At 34.4% G+C, this 20714-nt stretch overlaps 1 protein-coding gene across 2 annotated transcripts in view; it reads right to left on the bottom strand.

Moving 5' to 3' along the window:
* LMNTD1 (lamin tail domain containing 1) overlaps positions 1-20714 on the bottom strand; it is a 150800-nt gene that overhangs the window by 43485 nt on the left and 86601 nt on the right. The window contains exons 1-4 of one of the 2 annotated variants that reach the window (XM_011978576.1): positions 17384-17602; positions 17185-17304; positions 13877-14106; positions 10964-11144 (exon numbers count right to left, since the gene is read on the bottom strand). In XM_011978576.1, coding sequence (XP_011833966.1) covers positions 10964-11144; positions 13877-14106; positions 17185-17234 — 461 coding nt within the window. In that variant the 5' untranslated portion in view covers positions 17235-17304; positions 17384-17602. Of the gene's footprint in view, positions 1-10963; positions 11145-13876; positions 14107-17184; positions 17305-17383; positions 17603-20714 lie in introns of those variants that run through there. The other variant, XM_011978585.1, reaches the window with a different exon arrangement.

Raw genomic sequence — 20714 nt, 5'->3', positions numbered from 1 at the left:
TGGATCAACATCCTAACTATTGTCTTCAGTCTTACTCCCTTCTAAACATTCTCCACTTTGCTTCCAGAGCAATCTTTGTACAATCCAAACCTATTTCTGCTTCCCTCCTGGAAATCCTTCAATATCTTACCATTTCCTTCTATAGAAAACACAAACATCACAGCACTCAAACAAAGCCCTACCTTATCTGTCAGCTTCTTTAACCCCCTTTTCCTTACTTCCTACCTTATGCTTAAACTGCAACCATAAAGAATTCCTTGCAAGAGCATAATTCATGCTGCTGTAGGCTTCACTCACCATGCACACACATACTATTTCCTCTTCTTCTTTCCCATATCCTTATAAACACTTCAAATTTTCAGCCTTCTTATTTTTTTTCCTATCATAGGTACAAAATGGAACCTCATTGCATTTAAATTTGTTTTTCTCTGATTATAGTGCAGTTACACAAGCTGCTTATTGGCCACTCAGTTTCCTCCTTCAATGAATTACCTGTTCATATCATTTCATTCACTTTTCTGAATTTACATTTTTATAATTGATTTGTGGTATTCATAGCATAGTATTTAATTATATGCACATATTTTCTGCAAGAAGAGACTTTAAAAATGCTTCATCTGTAATGTTTCTTATGGTACAGTTTATATTTCTAAAATTTTTACTGTAATAAAATTTATCAATCTTTTTCTTTGTAGTTTCTGCTTTTTGTGTCCTATATAAGAAAACTTTCCCTGCTCTTATGTCATATTTTCTTTTAAATGTTTCAATAATTTGCTTTGAACAGCTTTATTTGTCTGTATATATGTGTGTGAGAGTGTATTTCATATAAGGAGCTAATTTTCCTACTTGGATTTATTAGATTGTCCATCATCTCCCTGCTGATTTGTAACGTCAGCTTAGTCAAACAGCAAGTTTCTAAATATTATAAGACTTCCTAGCTGTTCCGTTGATCTAGCTGTTCATCCTGTGTCTATGCCAAATGGGTTTAATTTGTATTGTTTTAGACGAAGTCTTGATTTTGTTTGGACAAGTCCCTTCTCATTTTCTTTTCCAATATTGTGTTAACTCTTTTTAGACTTTAACCCTTTGTGGTAAGCAAAATAGCTGCCCAAAGATGTCTATCTCTAATCTCTGGATCCTGTAGGTATGTTATGTTAGATGGCAAAAAGAACTTTGCAGATATAACTAAAGCTATGGATGTTAACATATGGGAGATTAGCCTAGGTTATTTAGGTGGAATTAATCTAATCAATGAACCCTTAAAATTAGAGAATTTACTCTAGCTGGAAGCAGAAGAGAGCTGCAGTGGGAGGGAAGTCAGAGAGACTCCAAATACAAGAAGGATTTGATGCACCGTTGCTGGTTCTCATCTGCAAGGACTGGGGAGACTTTTGAAGCTAAGGGTGACTGCATGCTGACAGTTAGTAAGGAAGTACTATCACTGCAAAGAATTGAATTTGGCCAACAACCTCAAAGAGCTTGGAAGCAGATTTATTTCAGTGTCCAGATAAGAGCCGGTTTGACATCTTAATTTTGACCTTGTAAAACTCTAAGAAATCAGCTGAGACAACCCAGACTTATGACCTAGGGAACTATGTGTTAATAAGTGGGTGCTATTCATGTTATTTTAAGTCACTAAGTTGGTGATAATTTATTATGGCAGCAATAGAACACTAATATATATTTCTTGTGATTTTAGAGTCAGTTTGTCAGAAATGTTGCCCAGTTGGCCTACAGTTTCAGTTCCAATGTCCTCATTGGATATTTAGTCTAGTGTCTCGTTATTCTATTTTTCTGTTGATAAACCAACTGCTAGCCAATATTTTGGTTATTTCTTTGAGGGCAAATGCCCTTTTTCTCTGGTTGACTTTAAGACTTTTTTTTTGCATCTTCTGTTTTAAAAAGTTTTTTTTTTAATTTTTTTTTTTTAAACAATGTATCTAGGTTTGTTTGCTGGCTTGTTTTCTGTCTTTTATCCTGTTGGACCTTGGTAGTACTTCTTGAATATTTGGCTTGATGTCTTTCATTAGTCTGGGAAAATTCTCTCCTGTATTTCCATCAATACCATTCTACCTCAATCTTTCTTCTCCTTCAGTGACTTTAATTAGAAGTAGATTAAAACAAAATATTGCCTTATTTGTCTCTTATGCTTGTTTATAACCTTGCTATCTGTGATTCAGTCTAGATATTTACTTCTGAGAATATTCCAGTTCAGTAATTTTCTCTTCTGTTATATTAAGTGTAATTTTAAACCCACATACTGAAATAATAATTTCCGTTATTGGATTTTTTTTTTTTTACTTCAATAACTTGTTTATGATCCTTTTAGTTCCCAGGTTTATGTTAAATTTTTTTTCTTATCATTTAATTACTTGAATATTTTAGTCATTGCTAGTTTGAAATCCTGGTCAGATGACTACAATGTCTGGACCTTCTAGGCCTGTTTCTGGTGTCCATTTTTAATCTTGGTGTTTGGTCAACTCTTATCTTTTGTACATGTCTTTTTGTTTGTTTGTTTTTTGTTTAGTGCCTAGTATTACAGAGAAAAAACTGCAGAGATAATTTAAGGTTCTGTATAATATTTTTTCACTCAAGATTTACTTTTGCTTCTGGTAGGCATCTAAGTTGGGAACACATCACTTTAAATTAAATGTGAAATAATTTGACACTGTACTGGTCTGTTTTGCATATAGCCTTACTCTTCGTCTTTCCTTGAATTTCCAACTGAAAGCCTCAAGTGACCCTCCATTGTTTTTTATAGGCCCTAAATGCCAAGTTTTATTCACCCAGTCCTATGAATCTTGAGAAAAACTTCTAACTTCTCAGCCTCTTAGTTGCAGCTGTCAAAATTGGCCGCTGTTTTCAGGAGAAAAGTGACTCTAAATGGCAGGCTATCACTCTGGATTTTGTCTCTCAGAGGAGGAATTATGAAAATAATGGGTGTAACCTTCTATGAAATCTCTCGATATACACTATCAAATTCCCTTCAAAATACTGGTCTCACCTGCATTGTATGAGAATGCCTTTTTTATAGAGGCTCACTTTTGAACAATTTATGTCATAATTTCTTCTTCTTTTTCTTTTGCATTATCATTATGGTTCTTGCCAAATTTGGGGTGTAACATTTTACTCTTTGACATCCCTGGAACACCATTGTGTCATCCTCATCTTACTGTTACTAAATTCTCTGCAGGTTGCTTTTATTTTTTGACAGAGCATCCTTTTGTTTTTCAGACTTGCTTTTTCTGCCTGGGAAGATGAGCACTAATTTGACTTTTGTTTTTAAACAGGTAAGACCCTGGAATAGCTCAGCTATTCCTTTGTTATTATACATATAGCTGGATATTTACAGTTGCTTTTCAAAAATCCTTCATCATACAAGCAAAGTGCTTATTCACTAACCTTAAATTTTTATTTTATGCATATACATAGAATATATAGAATAAATGTTCTTGTCTGAAGGAAAAAACAACATTGTCCATATCAGAGCCCTTTATTTGCCTCCTTTTTGATATAAGATCAATGCATGGAAATTCCCAGAGGCAGGCTGTTAATCTGCTGTCACACAATCTTTAGTAGTTATCTTTTTCTCTTCCTTGCCAGCCTTCCCATTTACCTTTAGTAGGAAAGTGACTTGAGACCTCTACATATAATTTGTGATTGGCTGAGAGTGGAGAGTGATGTTGCAATCACCATCAGTAGCCTTTGCACAGTGTTTATTTATAAAGAGATTGGGGAGAAACATGGCTGGGTCACTTTTTAAACAAAATTACTTTCCATTATTTAAGCACTAATTTACCTATTTGTTGGGCTGTCCTTGATAGCTCCATGCTATTTGTCTGCTTTTAAGTTTCTGATATTCTGCAGTTTGCTAAAATTATCTTTGAAGTTCCAGTTCTTCCAACCTGTATATACCTAACATTTCCCATATAGGTGTTTTTAGTTGGGGGCATATGGGCTGATTAGGGGATACAGCATCACCGCATGTTCTCACTCATAGGTGGGAACTGAACAATGAGATCACTTGGACTCAGGAAGGGGAACATCACACACCGGGGCCTATCATGGGGAGGGGGGAGGGGGGAGGGATTGCATTGGGAGTTATACCTGATGTAAATGACGAGTTGATGGGTGCAGCACACCAACATGGCACAAGTATACATATGTAACAAACCTGCACGTCATGCACATGTACCCTACAACTTAAAGTATAATAATAATAAATAAAAATAAAAAAAAAAAAGAGTCCTTAAATTCTTAAAGGACAAACTTAGAAAGACTCAGGGAACTTAATTCAGTTCATTGGGACTATGAGAACCCTGATGCCTACAAGTTTTGATGGTAGATCCTTAATGTAATGGAGATGTAAATTTGTACATCACTACTACAAGGTTCTAAATCATCCAAGGGAAAAATAAATGGGGATTAGTCTGAATAAGAATCCTATGGGAAGATGAGGATATTTGCAGCCTCAAAATTGTTTTAAACCAGAACCATTCGTGTGTTTATCACGACCTCAGTGAGGCCCATCTGAATTCAGAGCTTACTATCATTTTGACTATAGACATGTAGGATGCAGAATTTCTTGGGGGTTGAGATGGAGGATGAATGAGAAGTTAGCCTTCTTAATATACTTTGATCACACCTGAGACATTTAGAACTAAACTTGAAGCCAAGGTAAGGTCTTGGATGTAGGGTCAGAGAGCATGTGTAACTAGTGAAAATCCTAATAATGTCTCTACTTTGTTTCCTGTTTGCCTACAACTCCTTTTTTTCTTCTTCTGCTGGCAGATATTAAACAAATCCCTACAGATAGTGGGTGGTAGTAGGAAAGAAACAACAGCTTTGATTGAAAACAACCGAATTCAGAATCAGCTTCTGTTTCCAGCCTAGATGAAGCTACAAGAAATGACTTTGACCTTCCATCTGAAACAACTAAAAATCTGGAAAAATATATGAAACAGTATTTTTGAAGATATTTGATACTGGTCAACAAAGAATAGTGATACTTGAGAGACAGAAGAGAAATGTAGTGAGACTTAAATTTTTCCCAGATTATTTCTCGAGAAAATTTCCAGGCTGCATCATGGAAGGTGCATCCTCTCTGACTTGAGGAGATGGAGCTGAGAGTCTGGAGAGACCAAGGTGGCTGGAGGTCACAAGTGGAGTATCAAACACGGGAAGCTGCAAAAAGAGCACTGGCGATTTTCAGACGGTCCCCTTTGAGTATTTAGCAGAAGATTGATCAGCACATGTATTTGAGTAAATGCCCCAAGACTGTAGAAAAAGACCATTTTGAAAAGATTAGAAGGAACAGTACTTGAAGCTGTCACAGGGTAAGGAAGTTCCCACTAGCCAGACTGAAAAACCTCACAATTAATGGGACTTTGCATAGAGTACTAAGGAGACTTTTGCCTCAGTAGTGGAGAATAATAACAAAGTGAAGATATTGCTTTGTTTCCACCTAACAAGCTATAAAAGCTAGTCCTTAAAGCCTTAAACTATTTCCAAGTAACTTAAGTGGATCCCAGAAAAAAACTCAAGAAATGAAAATTCATAGAAATACAAAAATATTCTAGCCCCCAAACAAGGTAAAATCCACAATTTCTGGCATACAATAAAAAATTACCAGGCATGCAAATAAATTGAAAAATACAACCCATAACAAGGAGAAAAATCAATCAAAAATGATGCATAACTGACACAGATGTTAGAAACAGTAGAAAAGGAAACATCCTTATAACTGTATTTGTACGTTGAAAATGTAGAGACATGACTGAGATTTAAAAATACACAGGATGGGATTAACATAATAGTAGTCATTGTAGGTGAAAAGATCAGTGAATATGAAAACATAATGATAGATACTATCCAAAAAGAAACAATCAGAGGAAAAAGTACATAGAAAAATAAAAAATAACAGAGCATTAGTAAACTATGGTACAACTTCAAGTGGCCTAATATATGTGAAATTGGAGTCCCTTAAAAGGAGAGAGGAAGCAGGGGCAAAATATATTGAAGAAATAATGGTAAAAAATTTTCCACTTTGAATTTTAAAATTCAAAATCTATAAATATGCTAATCAAAAAAGTGTAACAACCCCAAGCATAGGAAATTTGAAGAAATTTACACCAGGCGCATCATAATCAAATCTCCCAAAAACAATGATAATGAGAACATCTTAAAAGCAGAATGAGGGGGAAAAAAGAGACATATTTGTGCAGAGGAGCAAATATAAGAATGACAGAAAATTTATTAGAAACAATTTAGACAAAAGGTAGTAGAGCAAGATCTTGAAAATATTGAAGAAATGAGAAAAACTGGGACAAAGAGAAAACAAATAACAAGATGGTAGACTTAACCTAATCATAGTAATGATAACCTTAAATGTAAGTAGTTTAAATGCCCCAATGAAAAGACATTTTTCAGATTGGCTAAAAGGGCAAGTCTCAACTATATGCTACCTACAAGACATGCACTCTAAATATAAAGACACAAATAGTTCAAAAGTTAAAGTATGGAAAAATATATACCATGCTAACACCAGTAAAAAGAAGGCTCCTGTGGCTATCTTAACATCAGACAAAATATATTTCAGAACAAAGAATATTGCCAGGATAAAGAAAGTCATTTCATAATGATACAAGGATCAATTCATCAGAAGAATATAACATTCCTAAATGTTTCTGTTTCTACATCTAATAACAAAGCTTTAGAATACATGAAACAAAAGTGATTGAATTGCAAGGGAGAAATCAACAAATCCACAACTTTAGTAGATATTAATACCTCTCTCTCAGTAATTGATACAAGTAGTCAAAAAATCAGCAAAAACACAGTAGACAACACTATCAACCAACATGACATGGTTAACGTGAAACACTCTACTGAACAACAGCAGAACATATATTCTTTTCAAGTGCACCTAGAACATTTACCAGAATAATTAACATCCTGGCTATAAAATTAGTCTCAGTAAATATAAAAGGATTCAAGTTATACAAAGTAAGTTCTTTGACCACAATGGAATTTAATTAGAAATCAATAACAAGAAGATATCTGGAAAACCACTGGAACTGAAAAATCTGTAAAACACTTTAAAACTAAATAACACACTTTTCAATTACCCAAGGATCAAAAAGAAAATGAAAATTAGAAAGTATTTTGAACTGAATGAAAATAAAAAGACAACATATTAAAATTTGTGGGATGCCACTAAGCTGTACCTAGAGGAAAATTTGTAATACCAAATACCTGTAGTATCAGAAGAGAAGAAGGTGTCAAATCAATGACCTCAAATTTCACCTTAAAAAATTAGGGGAGAAAAAAAATCAAATAAAGCCCAAAATAGAAGAAAGGGAATGTAGCCCAAAATGAAAATCAATTAAATAAAAAACAAAAAATAGGGGAAACAAATATAACCAAACACATATTCTTTGAGCTCAATAAAACTAAATCTCCAGTGATACTGATCAGGGAAAAGAGAAGACACAGATGACCATATGAGAAATGAGAAAGGTGATACCAATAAAGATTCTACAGTTATAAAGATTATCCTGTATAAAGATTATACAGGATAATAAGAGAATATTATAAATGACATTATGCAAAAGAAATTGACAACTTAGATAAAAATGGACAAATTCTTGAAAGACACAAACTACCCAAGCTTATTCAAGAAGAAATAATTAAAATAACCTAATATCTATTTTAAAACAATTTATAGTTTTAAAACTTTACCACAAAGAAATTCTAGGCCCAGACGGCTTCGCCAATAAGTTCTATAAGACATTTATGAAAAAAAATTACTTCTACACAATCTCTTTTAGAAAAGGATAAAGAAGAAACTATATCCCATCTCATTTCATAAAGAGTGGACATACCCTGATACCAAAAGAGACAAGGACATTACAGGAAAAGAAAACTACAGACCAATATCTTTACAAACATTGAGGCAAAAATTTGAAACATTATTTTAACAAATGGAATCCAAACAGTATATTAAAACATAAACATGACCAAATGTTTATTGTAAAAGTACAGGGGTGTTTAACATTAAAAAAGGAAAACTATATGATCATCTCACTAGATATGTAAAAAGTATTTGATACGATTCAAGATCATGGAAAAAACCAACTTTTTGTTTGTTGATCTATTTTTTTTGTCTCAATTTCATTTATTTTTCTCTGATCTTTGTTGTTTGTTTTCTTCTACTAATTTTCAGTTTGTTTTTTTCTTGCTTTCCTAGTTCCTTGAGATGCATTGTTAGATTGTTTACTTGAAGCTTTTCTACTTTTTTGATACAGATATTTATTGCTATAAACTTCCCTTTTAGTACTGCTTTTTTTGTATCCCAGAGATTTTGGTATGTTGTGTTTCCATTTCCATTTGTTTCAAGACATTTTTAAGTTTTCTTCTCAATTTCCTCACTGATCCATTGGTTACTCTGAAGTGTGTTTCTTAATTTCCATGTGTTTGTGTATTTTCCTAGGTTCCTCTTATTGATTTCTAGTCACAAAAGTACTTGACGTAATTACTTGAATGTGGTCACAAAAGTACATGACATAATTTTTACTTTTTTTGATATTTGTTTTGTGGCTTAAGAGAGAGTCTATTCAGGAAAATGTTCCATGTGCTGATGAAAGAATGTATATTCTGAGGCAATTGGGTGAAATGTTCTGCACATGTCAGGCCTAATTGGTCTAGTGTGCAATTTAGCTCTGACGTTTCTTTGTGATTTGTCTGGTTCATCTGTCCATTACTGAAAATAGGATGTTGAAGTGCCCTACTACTGTACTGCAGTCTATATCTCTGTTTAAATCTATTCATGTTTGCTTTATATACTTGGGAGCTTTGGTGTTGGGTGCACAGATATTTATAATTATTATACCTTCTTGCTGAATTGACCCCATTATCATTATATAGTGACCTTATTTGTCTCTTTTTATAGTCATTGATTTGTAGTCTATTTTATCTGATATGAGTATAGCTATGCCTACTCTTTTTTTTGTTTCCAGTTGAATGGAATATGTTTTTCCATCCCTTCACTTTCAGTCTCTGTGCCTTTGTAGGTGAAGTGGGCTTCTTGTAGGCAGCATACAGCTGGATTTGGTTTCCTTATCCCTAAGCCACTCTATGCCTTTTAATTTGAGAATCGAGTCCATTTACATTCAGTATTATTATTGATAAGAAGAACTTATTTCTTGTTTTGGGGTTGTTTTATAACTCGTCTCTTCCTTTTGTCCTTTATTACTATATTCTTTTGTGGTTAAGTAATTTTCTTTGGTAGTATATTTTAATTCATTGCTTTTTATTTTTTGTGAATCTATTATAGGTTTTTGCATTGTGGTTACACGAGGTTTACAAAAAACATGTTACAGCTATGACAAGTTAAAGAGATGAACACTTAAAGCACGAAGGAAAGAATAGAAAGAAAGAATAGAAACAAAAAATCTCTAGATTAGAACGCCATCCTTCTATATTTTGACTGTTAGTTTTCTCCATTTACATATTTTTATACTGCCTATCTTTTAGCAGATTGCTATAGCTATTACTGTTTTTGATAGATTTGTCTTTTGGGATTCACACTAGAGTAATGAGTGGATTGCATACCACAATTACAATTCTGGGTTTTTCCATGTACTTAATTTTAACAGAGATTTTATACTTTCAAGTATTTTCTTTTTGAGCATTAGTGTTTTTTTCTTTCAGATTGAAGAACTCTCTTTAGTATTGCTTATAAGATAGGTCTGGTGGTGGTGAATTCTCTTAGCTTTTGTTTGGGAAAGATTTTATCTCTTCATATTTGAAATATGGCTTGGTTGGATACACTATTCTTGGATAGCAGGGTTTTAACACATTAAAAACATTGTCTCATTCCCTCCTGACCTACCTGGTTTCCACTGAGAAGTCTGTTGCTAGACATATTCTTTTCTCTTGCAGCTTTTAGGTTCTTCTCTTTGTCCTTGACCTCTGGAGAGCTTAATTATTATATGAGTGTTTTTCACTTCTCTGTGGCCTCAGGAATTCTCTCATCCTCATATTTGAGTTCTGAGGTACTGCTGATGATAATGATAATCTTGGCACTGTATATTTGTTTTTGTTTTCTGGGGTGGCTGGATAGGGACTGAAGACAGCTTGCTTCTACACCACCATTTTTAATAGGATTGTATTTTAACAGAAGCTTTAAACATTTTATTTTGTCCTAAACTGCTCATAATTTTAACATAGTAGGTACTGAATGAAGGATCTGATGAGGTGTTTTTAGATAGTAGAGCAAATGCTTAGGTATTCTCCACTGTTAAATTGTAATAGGGCATGGGTGATTGATTTTAGGAAACATGGCATAAAGGGAGAGAAAATTTCCTTCATATCTGACCCTCAACTCTGATTTCTTTTAGTCATCTAATGACTTCTATCAACATATGCTTATTACTAGCATTTCAAATTCATATTGTTCACGTAATAAATAAGGCAGTGTTATATTAATATAAATGAATAGATCATAACTCTTTTTAGTCCTAATATCAACTTTCTTCCTGATCAATTTCTTTTTGCATAGATACTAACAGTCATAAAAATGGATCAATGAAGTAAAAATTTATCTTTCTCCTTCTGTCTTGAACTCAAGAGCTACTAGAAGAAAATATATATATTAGATTCATCTAAATAATTCGACAACAATAAAAAAGTGTCTTGAATAATTGAGTTGACCCTATTAGTAAAGATTACTTAGCACTGTTTACTCTGGCATCTTTGAAGAATTCACATTTTTTGTTTGGTTCTTTAGACCATTTTATCAATTTGTTTTAATTGCTCAGAAGATGAAACAGTTATATTTCAACGAACTGAGTATTGTTTAGATAAAATAATGCATATAACTACAGATTAGAACTTTATTTTCTGCTGACTTATTGGTCCTACCCTGACAGAAGATATTAAGTAGTTCAAATAAAATACGTACCTGGCGGTAAATTGGCCAACTTCTTCAAGAATCATAGAAAAGTATTTTAAAGTTTTCTGAGTGTGCTTTGAGTGTGCTGTAAGTTTCTTTGAATCACCAAACAGAGAAAGGAAATAATCTTCTCCATCCCCAATCATGGGTGATTCATCCTGTTTCTTTGGAACCAAGAAGGGGCCGGCATCTTTCAAATAAACCAAATAAATAAGTAACCAGGAAAGAAGTAAATAAAATGACATTAAAAGGACCCAAAGCCATTATCTTTCTTCTCTGCTTCTACAAAATTATATTTTTACATTTTAATATCACTATCACACTTAATAAGAATAGTTAGAAACTTTAAACAAAAATCCATAAAATAATCAGTAAGTGGATATTTATAGTGACATCTTCAATTCCTAGAGATTATTTCAGTTATCTTAAACAATAAATTATATCATTACTATAATGACTATTTAACTGATTATTTAGTGGTACTAGACGCATCATCAATTTTTAAATAGGAAAAACATCTGATTCTGTCAAATTTAGATATGTTACATATAAATATAGCCTTATTCTACTTCATGTATGCTAAAATTCCCAAATGGCCACCCATAAATTAAAACCTCATATGAATCCTTTCCTACAATGGTTAGTACTTTTGTCAGGTAAAGACATAAACTTCCTCTATTTAATTAAAATACTTTATTAGAAAGATAAAGTAATGCTTAATCAGATTCTAGTGTCCTATTAGAAGTTTGCTCTTTTAAATCCTCACTACTTTGATTCAAATACAAAATAGGTTTCATAATTTTAAACATAAAGAGCCATTCTGGACAAATCTAATAATACATCCGCAAAGAGAGTTACACTACAAAGATGCATCGTGATGAAGTGGAAAGAACAATGAGTCTTGCATTTAGACAGACTTGTAATTATATTTCAGTTCTGCCATTTACTAAGCCAAGTGATGTAAATTTTCCATGTTTCCATTTTCCTGAACATAAAATAAAGATATCACTCCCTTGTGTAAGGAGATAAGAGAGCTGGAGATCATGTAGGTGTCTAGCATAATATTTAATATTTATCTGCTAATAAATGATAGCTATTATTACAGTACAGAGTTTTGGTTAATGTGACTCTTGGTCCAAAATCCTCAAAGGATTAAGACAATCTAGAGTTTGAATGTTACATCTTTAGCAGAACCAAAACAAGGTGAAAGATATAAAGGAATAAAATCATCGTTCTTAAAGAAGATTCCTCAAAGTATTTTGTTGAGAAAAAAAGAAACATTTGGAATTGCATTAATTCATTCTCAGTTGAGTACTTCCTTAATCCTTAAATTCCTTTGGGAAAGGATAATATACAGCATCTTTCTTAACAGTTCATCTCGAGAAATAAAGGCCTTGCTATTTCAAGAGAAAAGAAGACACATTAACTTTGGTCCCAGCTGTTATTTTGTCTAGAATAAAAGATGGCAATGAACCAAGTGCAACAAATCTCAGTGAACCTAGACATCTATCTAGAGAAGTGGAATCTACAGTAATGGAAGGAGAAGACTACATCCCAATTCAGCTCCCATACTGTAAGGGGAAGCCACTGTATTTCATTTTTTTGCCCCATTGCAAGGAGCCAAAGTTTAACCCAAATATAGAACATATGCCATGATGATATAATGATGAATGACAGAAAATCTTTTCTTCCTAGATCTAAAATTTGTATTTACATTTTCAGTATGTGGGTTTTGGTCACCCTAAAGGTCAGTGTAAACTTAGGAGGTTTCTTGGGAAATTTTATACTTGTCATACAAAAAATGAAACATAGGGAATATGACCATAATGGCAGGAGAAAAAAACCCTATATAACCCACATCAACGATTTTTTAAAAATATCAGAAACAAAATGAAATATAGATGAGGGGCAGCCAGACTGTAAATGAGTACAGAATGGTAGACGATAATGGAGGCATCAGATAGTCACTGGACTATTTGTGCTACCAGTTTTGAAACTTGTTAGTTGATTGGCAATTGAAACACAAACTCCAAATCTAGTCTACTTTAAAAGAAGGTGATTACATGTATGTTCAGATGAACAACTAATGTTTATTGAGTATTTATTATGTGCTAGGTAATTTTCATAAAATTTAATCCTTAGGATAGCCCTGTGACATTTCTATTTTAATCTCCGTTTTGCAGTGGTGGAAAATGAGATGCTGAGATGTTAAGTACTCTACCTGATGCCTAACATTGTAGAAAAACAGTAGGTCCTGTGTTTTAAAGGATGATAGTGTTTTCAGTAAACCACAAAAACATACCCTCAAAGTTCCCTAATCATGGTGAGAAACAAACACCCTAGAGCATGGGTATTGCTGAGCACATTGTTGATAACAGTCAAAACTTTACTTTTTCTGATCATAGTACTGTTTTCATTTTCCTCTCCTTCAAGTTCTCCTTATTGTTTTACCACTTTCTCTCCATTATTTTATACCTACTTCATGTTACATCTTTGTCTCATCTATCTGTCTATTCCTTACTTAAGCCATACATCTCCTAAAGGCACAAAGTACACAAGATATGGCTTAATCCTTCTGGCAGTGTTCAGAGAAAGGGCAGTTAATGCTATACATTGGAATTTTTAATCTCTAGCAATTCTAATGTATGTTAGCAGTCAACTCATGAACCATCATGATAACTCAAGATATCTTAATTATAAGGATGATATATTTGGCACATGCATATATGTGGCCTGAATTTAACACCCCAGTTCTAGGATCAGTGATGACCCTAGTTAAGTTACTTTTCATAAGATGCTAAGAAGTTAGCATTTTGGGGGACTAATAATAAAACATCATTCTGGCTGAGAGTCATATATGCAATCTATTGAAATACGTGCTTTAAAAGTACTCTAAAAATATGGGGTTCATATTTTGCTTACCGAAACTGTTTTCCGTTCGGGAACAGCTACCTGCAGTAGCTTTAGAAGTCAATTGTCCAGTTGTTGATATAGTTACTCCACTAATCTGAGGACTAGACAGATGGTAACCAAGAGGCATTCCACTGGATAATGAAGATGACAATGGCAGTGTTGTGGCAACCGAACCCACCATCTTTGGGGAAAAATGTACTAAAGAATATACTGGGGGAGTTCCAAGTTTGTCTTCTCTTCTGTGTACAAAAAATATAATAAACAAATAAATAAGAAAGTAAAACTGGCTGTTAATAAAAGAAGCATGGGCTATCATTATTACCCAGAATTCTGCTTTTCAAAGGTAATATGCATCCAACACAAGCATAATAACATCTTGTATTTCTCGTTCTAACAATCTAAATAAAACACTTTATTATCAATTTATTATATGCTTTAAAATATTTGAAAATTAACAAATTTCTATTGTAGATGGTTCTGAAAATGTGTAAGTAGAAAAAAGATAATACTAATCATTACAATACCACCAACAAGACATTTTACCATCTCCTCCCAGGCTTTTAAATGTAGTTTTTTACTCTAAGTTGAGACTTTATAAGCCATTAATACCTCCACTTTGATCATTTATCATATTTCCCATTTCCATTACCATAAAATCATGATTATAATTCTGGTTTAATATATCATTGTTTCCTTTATGCTTTTCCTTTAATTCCTGTTGCTGCTTAACTACCTTTTCTATATTAAGATTGTTTAGTGAATGTCTGCCTTCAAATAAACTGTACATGTTTGTGTGTGTGTATGTGTATTGGAGGGAATGACAGAAAAGAGAGAGAAAAAAGATCATTTTCACGTACTATTTTTAGTACGTATTAAGTGAATCTTACCATAAACAAAGATTTCCTTTCTTTTTTATAACTATAAAAGCATTTGTTAACTAGTGCACAATCATTTGAACAAGGTTCATAAGCTTCAGTACAATTATTTTACAAGTTAAACAACACTTCATTGACATGAATCCTGAAAAGACTTAGGACATTTCATTTTATGAGTCACATGGAGGCTCTTCCCAGTGACCTCAAAGCAATTTTTGGGGGTGCATGTGTGTATGCATGCATGTTCAGTGCTTAAATTGTGAACAAAGTCCTTGAATCCAAACCCATTATTTCTCTGAAAAATGAGACAAATGGCCAGTTCAACCATCCCCTTTCTGGGGTCCACATATCTATCCACTATAAGTCCGGAACTAATTATTTTGTCTCCATGAATTATCTCTGTTTTGATCTATTTCCCAGAGCTCTTATAAAGTTATTTTAGCCAGCCTCTACATGTTTTTCTTTCAGGTCCTTATAGGAGAATGAGGGCCTGGAGTTTCCTACTCTGCCATTTTGCTGCAGTCACCCTCAATGTCTCTTTGTTTACCAAGAGGTATTCACAATCATTTTGTTCTACAATGTGAAAGTTCCTTTATCAGAAATCTTATACCTGGAGAGTTTTGTATTCAAAGCTAGACTGCTCTTAACGTGCCTCTCGGAGGGCACAGACATCTCAGGCAAATTTTTAAAAAAATTAAATGGCATTGGCTTTGAAAATATCATGATTACTAGGCTTTGAAAATGTCATTATTACTAGTTAATAAGCATGTGCACTTAACATCCTGCTGACACTCCAAGAATTCATGTTTGTCAGAAAAGCTTTAACCTATGAAGATACACTATTGAGTATGACTGTAGAGGTAGTGGGAAGGAGACTTTAGAGGTAAATTGTCAGATTACAGATATTTCATCTTTGTTCAACATGAGACAGTATTGTAAGACAGGACTTCTCCCTGACATTGACTACAACAGCAGATAAATGCTTTTCTCTTTCAACATTCCTTACATCTGGGCTTCATAACAGACTGGCTATTCTTTTCAGTATGTTCATTTTATAAGATCTCAATTTTTTTTCCTCTAGTAAAACAATAGCACTTTAAAATAAATTTAATTCCACAAAAGATTCCCAAGAAGCCTTAACAAAATCTTTGCAATCACAGAAACCTGTCCTGGAGCTATAGGGTATTCTTATTTTGGTAGGTGAATAAGAAATTTTTCTTTTCTTTCTTTCTTTCTTTTTTTTTTTTTTTTAAATGAGACAGGGTCTTGCTCTGTCATCCAGTTTGGAGTACAGTGGTACAATCATAGTTCACTGCAACCACCAACTCCTTGGTTCAAGTGATCCTCCCACCTCAGCCTCCCATGTGCTGAGACTACAGGTGCATGGCACCATGCCTGCTAATTTTGAAAAAAAAAATTGTGTAGACATGTGGTGTTTCTATGTCGCCCAGGCTGGTCTCTAATACTCCTGGCCCCAAGTGATTCTTTTGCCTTGGCCTCCCAAATTGCTGGAATTAACAGGCATGAGCCACTACGCCTGGCCGAATAAGAAATTTCTAATGGCTGCACACATCTTTGGAAGCGCTGAGACATTTCAGGAACAAACTCGTGTGATACAACCCATCATCTGAACCTTCCACTTGCCTACCTATTAGTCTTCTTTTGGAAGATGAGAGATTTTTCTCAGTGCTCAGTTAACTTTTCCTTGAGCATAAGTAATTTTCTAAGCCCCTTCTTGGTATCTCACTCCTTCTGTAATTGATTAACATTAAACCAGGGGCAGTAACAAAAGCTTAAGTCTAGCATTTCCGTGCTACTTTGGGAGACGCTGCATTGATCATATTGATGACAATCATTTCTCAGAGGACCTCTAAGAACAAATGTTTAAAAATGGACTTGGACTGAACAATCAACATAGGACTTTTAGGTCCAAAGTAACAATAGCATTAAATTATGTGTACTCAATAAGTCAATTTTAAAGCAAACATTGGAAAACCAATGGTAATGCTTTAGTTGATGAATGATTTATATTAAATGTAAAAACAGCAATTATAATTTTATAAAACATTCTCACAGACATTTCCAAAACCAATATTCTGATAATTTTTTTTTTGTCCCCAGTTCTGTAAAATAGTTCTAGAAAGAAACTATTTCTGTAAATTGCCTTAACATATTAAATGGGAACTTGGAATCTCAGCTAGGTCTTATACTGTGGAGATCTGTCCAGGTGGACTTTTATACTTCTCAAGGACTAGAACCTTATAAAACAGTAGTTGTGGAACTAGTTGCATGCTACAGTCCTTTATTTCTAGAAAATTTGTGAGATATATTCTAATTCTAACTGGTTCATAAGGTATTAAAACAAAAGCGGTCAAGCATGCCATCATTCCTCCTCTATAACTCAGCTCTAACTCTGCTTTTGTCGCATCTATGCAGGCTCACTGTTCTTGTTTCTCCATCTTATCTTCCTGTTCATAGACTTTATTCTGCATTTGCCTCCAGAGCTTCCTGAATGTCTCATGTATCTTTCATCTTGACTAGAAGAGAAGTCTCTTTTCTTTCCTAGGAAAGCAGATCATAACATCAGATGATGAATATCGCTGAGGTTCAAGGCAGATTTTTCTTTCCAAAGTGACCTCACCTGTTAATCCAACTACCTTCAAGCATCAACCAGGTTTAATAATTTCTTTACCAAACTAGCACCAGAACCAGAATTCTCATGAGGATATGTAAGTACCAACATAGCCAATCCTGATCTTGGCTAAGGATGTCAGACAAACCACGGTGAAGGTGTGTAGCGTTCACTGGAAGCAGCTTGAGAGACAGGGCAGTAACTTTGCAAAGAGACCTTTATGACTACAATTGTTGCATCTGGCCAACACTGCCTCTTAGAACTATGAGGTAATGTCTCCATAGTAACCAAGTTCCAGTTTCTGAACAATTACTATGTTGATGCTGTACCTTCTTTGCAGTTTGCAGACATTAAATAAAGTAATTTGCTCTTAGGAGAGCCATATCTTCTACAAGACTTTGCCACCAAAATTATTGATATCTTGTTTTGTATTTCTAAGAGTCAAGGCCAGTATGTACATACTGGGGAAATTAATCACAACTCTTTTCTTCTTTTTTTTTTTTTCCTTCTCTCTCTTTCTTGACAAATACTTCAAGCACATGGAAACAGCTAGGCAGCAAGAATAGAAACCATAAAACTTCAATGCAAAAAGAAGCCTATTGGTAGAAATAGTAAAATCAAAACCAGAACACCTAAATTCTTCGCCTAGTTTTGCCAGCAGTATGATTTAGAAGAAAGCACTTAATTCAGTTTCTATTCTGTGTAAAACACTCACACTTAATGTTTCATGATAACGATAGTATGACAATAAAATTAACAAATATGAAAGTACATGATTATATACACGAATAAGATATATAAATGATGATTACTGGATGAGTGAGTTTATTAAAAATAGTTAATAAGATTCTACTATTTCTTAAAAACTGGCTAGGTACCATGAATAATGCCTGCTTTCAGAAATAATACTAAAATATCTTCTAACATAGATTCGAAAATGATTTTTAAAGATAATAAAGTAACTGTTTTAAAAAGTCGAAAAGAAAAAGTCAAGACGTATAACACATAAGGTAAGTTAAAGGAAAGTAAACGTTTGACTGCATTTCCTCCATCTCAGAGATGTAGCACAATTCCTTATGAACATTATGGGCCAATTATGTAAATACAGCATCAGAAGATTTATAAATTTTTACTTACTTTTAGTAAAGAATTAAAAATGGACTTGTCATTTCTTGTCACTCTCCCAGTCTCCCTACCTGTACCAGTCTGGATGGTTTTCTAGCTATTAAAACTTTCTCTACTTGAACTGCGTATATTAGCATAAAGTCATTATGACCTCATTGGTTTTATCAGAGAGCCTGCTCATATTTTCCAGCATCTTTTGGACAAATACAATTCTGTCAGCTGAGAAAAACTTCTGAAGGCTTTAAATTTGTGAGTGTTTCAATATTTATTCCCCATACCAGACATTTTTCTTTCTATTATTATTTTTTTATTACACTTTAAGCTCTAGGGTACATGTGCACAACGTGCAGGTTCGTTACATATGTACACATGTGCCATGTTGTTGTGCTGCACCCATTAACTCGTTATTCACGTTAGATGTATCTCCTAATGCTATCCCTTCCCACTTCCCCCACCCCACAACAGGCCCCAGTGTGTGATGTTCCCCACCCTGTGTCCAAGTGATCTCATTGCTCAGTTCCCACCTATGAGTGAGAACATGCGGTGTTTGGTTTTCTGTTCTTGCGATAGTTTGCTGAGAATGACGGTTTCCAGCTTCATCCATGTCCCTACAAAGGACATGAACCAATTCTTTTTTATGGCTGCATAGTATTCCATGGTGTATATGTGCCACAGTTTCTTTTTTTTTTTTAAGACGGAGTCTCGCTCTGTCCCCCAGGCTGGAGTGCAGTGGCCGGATCTCAGCTCACTGCAAGCTCCGCCTCCCGGGTTCACGCCATTCTCCTGCCTCAGCCTCCCAAGTAGCTGGGACTACAGGAGCCCGCCACCTTGCCCAGCTAATTTTTTGTATTTTTTAGTAGAGACAGGGTTTCACCGTGTTAGCCAGGATGGTCTCGATCTCCTGACCTTGTGATCTGCCCGTCTCGGCCTCCCAAAGTGCTGGGATTACAGGCTTGAGCCACCGCGCCCGGCCTATGTGCCACACTTTCTTAATCCAGTGTATCATTGATGGACATTTGGGTTGATTCCAAGTCTTTGCTGTTATGAATACTGCCACAAGAAACATACATTTGCATGTGCCTTTATAGTAGCATGATTTATAATCCTTTGGGTATATACCCAGTAATGGGATCACTGGGTCAAATGGTATTTCTAGTTCTAGATCCTTGAGGAATCGCCACACTGTCTTCCATAATGGTTGAACTACTTTACACTCCCATCAATCGTGTAAAAGTGTTCCTATTTCTCCACATCCTCTCCAGCATCTGTTTCCTGACTTTTTAATGATCGTCATTCTAACTGGTGTGAGATGGCATCTCATTGTGGTTTTGATTTGCATTTCTGTGATGCCGGGTGATGATGAGCATTTTTTCATGTGTCTGTTGGATGCATAAATGTCTTCTTTTGAGAAGTGTCTGTTCATATCCTTTGCCCACTTTTTGATAGGGTTGCTTGATTTTTTCTTGTAAATTTGTTTAAATTCTTTGTAGATTCTGGATATTAGCCCTTTGTCAGATGAGTAGATTGCAAAACTTTTCTCCCACTTGGTAGGTTGCCTGTTCACTGTGATGGTAGTTTCGTTTGCTGTGCAGAAGCTCTTTAGTTTAATTAGATCCCATTTGTCAATTTTGGCTTTTGTTGCCATTGCTTTTGGTGTTTTAGTCATGAAGTCCTTGCCCATGCCTATGTCCTGAATGATATTGCCTCGGTTTCCTTCTAGGGTTTTTATGGTTTTAGGTCTAACATTTAAGTCTTTAATCCATGTTGAATTAATTTTTGTATAAGGTGTAAGGAAGGGATTCATTTTCAGCTTCCTACATGTGGCTTGCCAGTTTTCCCAGCACCATTTACTAAATAGGAAATCCTTTCCCCATTTCTTGTTTTTGTTAGGTTTGTCAAAGATCAGATGGTTGTAGATGTGTGGTATTATTTCTGAGGGTTCTGTTCTGTTCCATTGGTCTATATCTCTGTTTTGGTACCAGTACCATGCTGTTTTGGTTACTGTAGCCTTGTAGTGTAAAGTCAGGTAGAATGATGCCTCCAGCTTTGTTCTTTCGGCTTAGGATTATCTTGGCAATGAGGGTTCTTTTTTGGTTCCATATGAATTTTAAAGTAGTTTTTTCCAATTCTGTGAAGAAAGTCATTGTTAGCTTGATGGGGATGGCATTGAATCTATAAATTACCTTGGGCAGTATGGTCATTTTCACAATATTGA

Source organism: Mandrillus leucophaeus, unplaced genomic scaffold (assembly GCF_000951045.1).
Source record: "Mandrillus leucophaeus isolate KB7577 unplaced genomic scaffold, Mleu.le_1.0 Scaffold1033, whole genome shotgun sequence".
Classification (NCBI taxonomy): domain Eukaryota; kingdom Metazoa; phylum Chordata; class Mammalia; order Primates; family Cercopithecidae; genus Mandrillus; species Mandrillus leucophaeus.
Note: the sequence above shows the minus strand (reverse complement) of the source record. Positions and strands in the feature narration are given on the sequence as shown.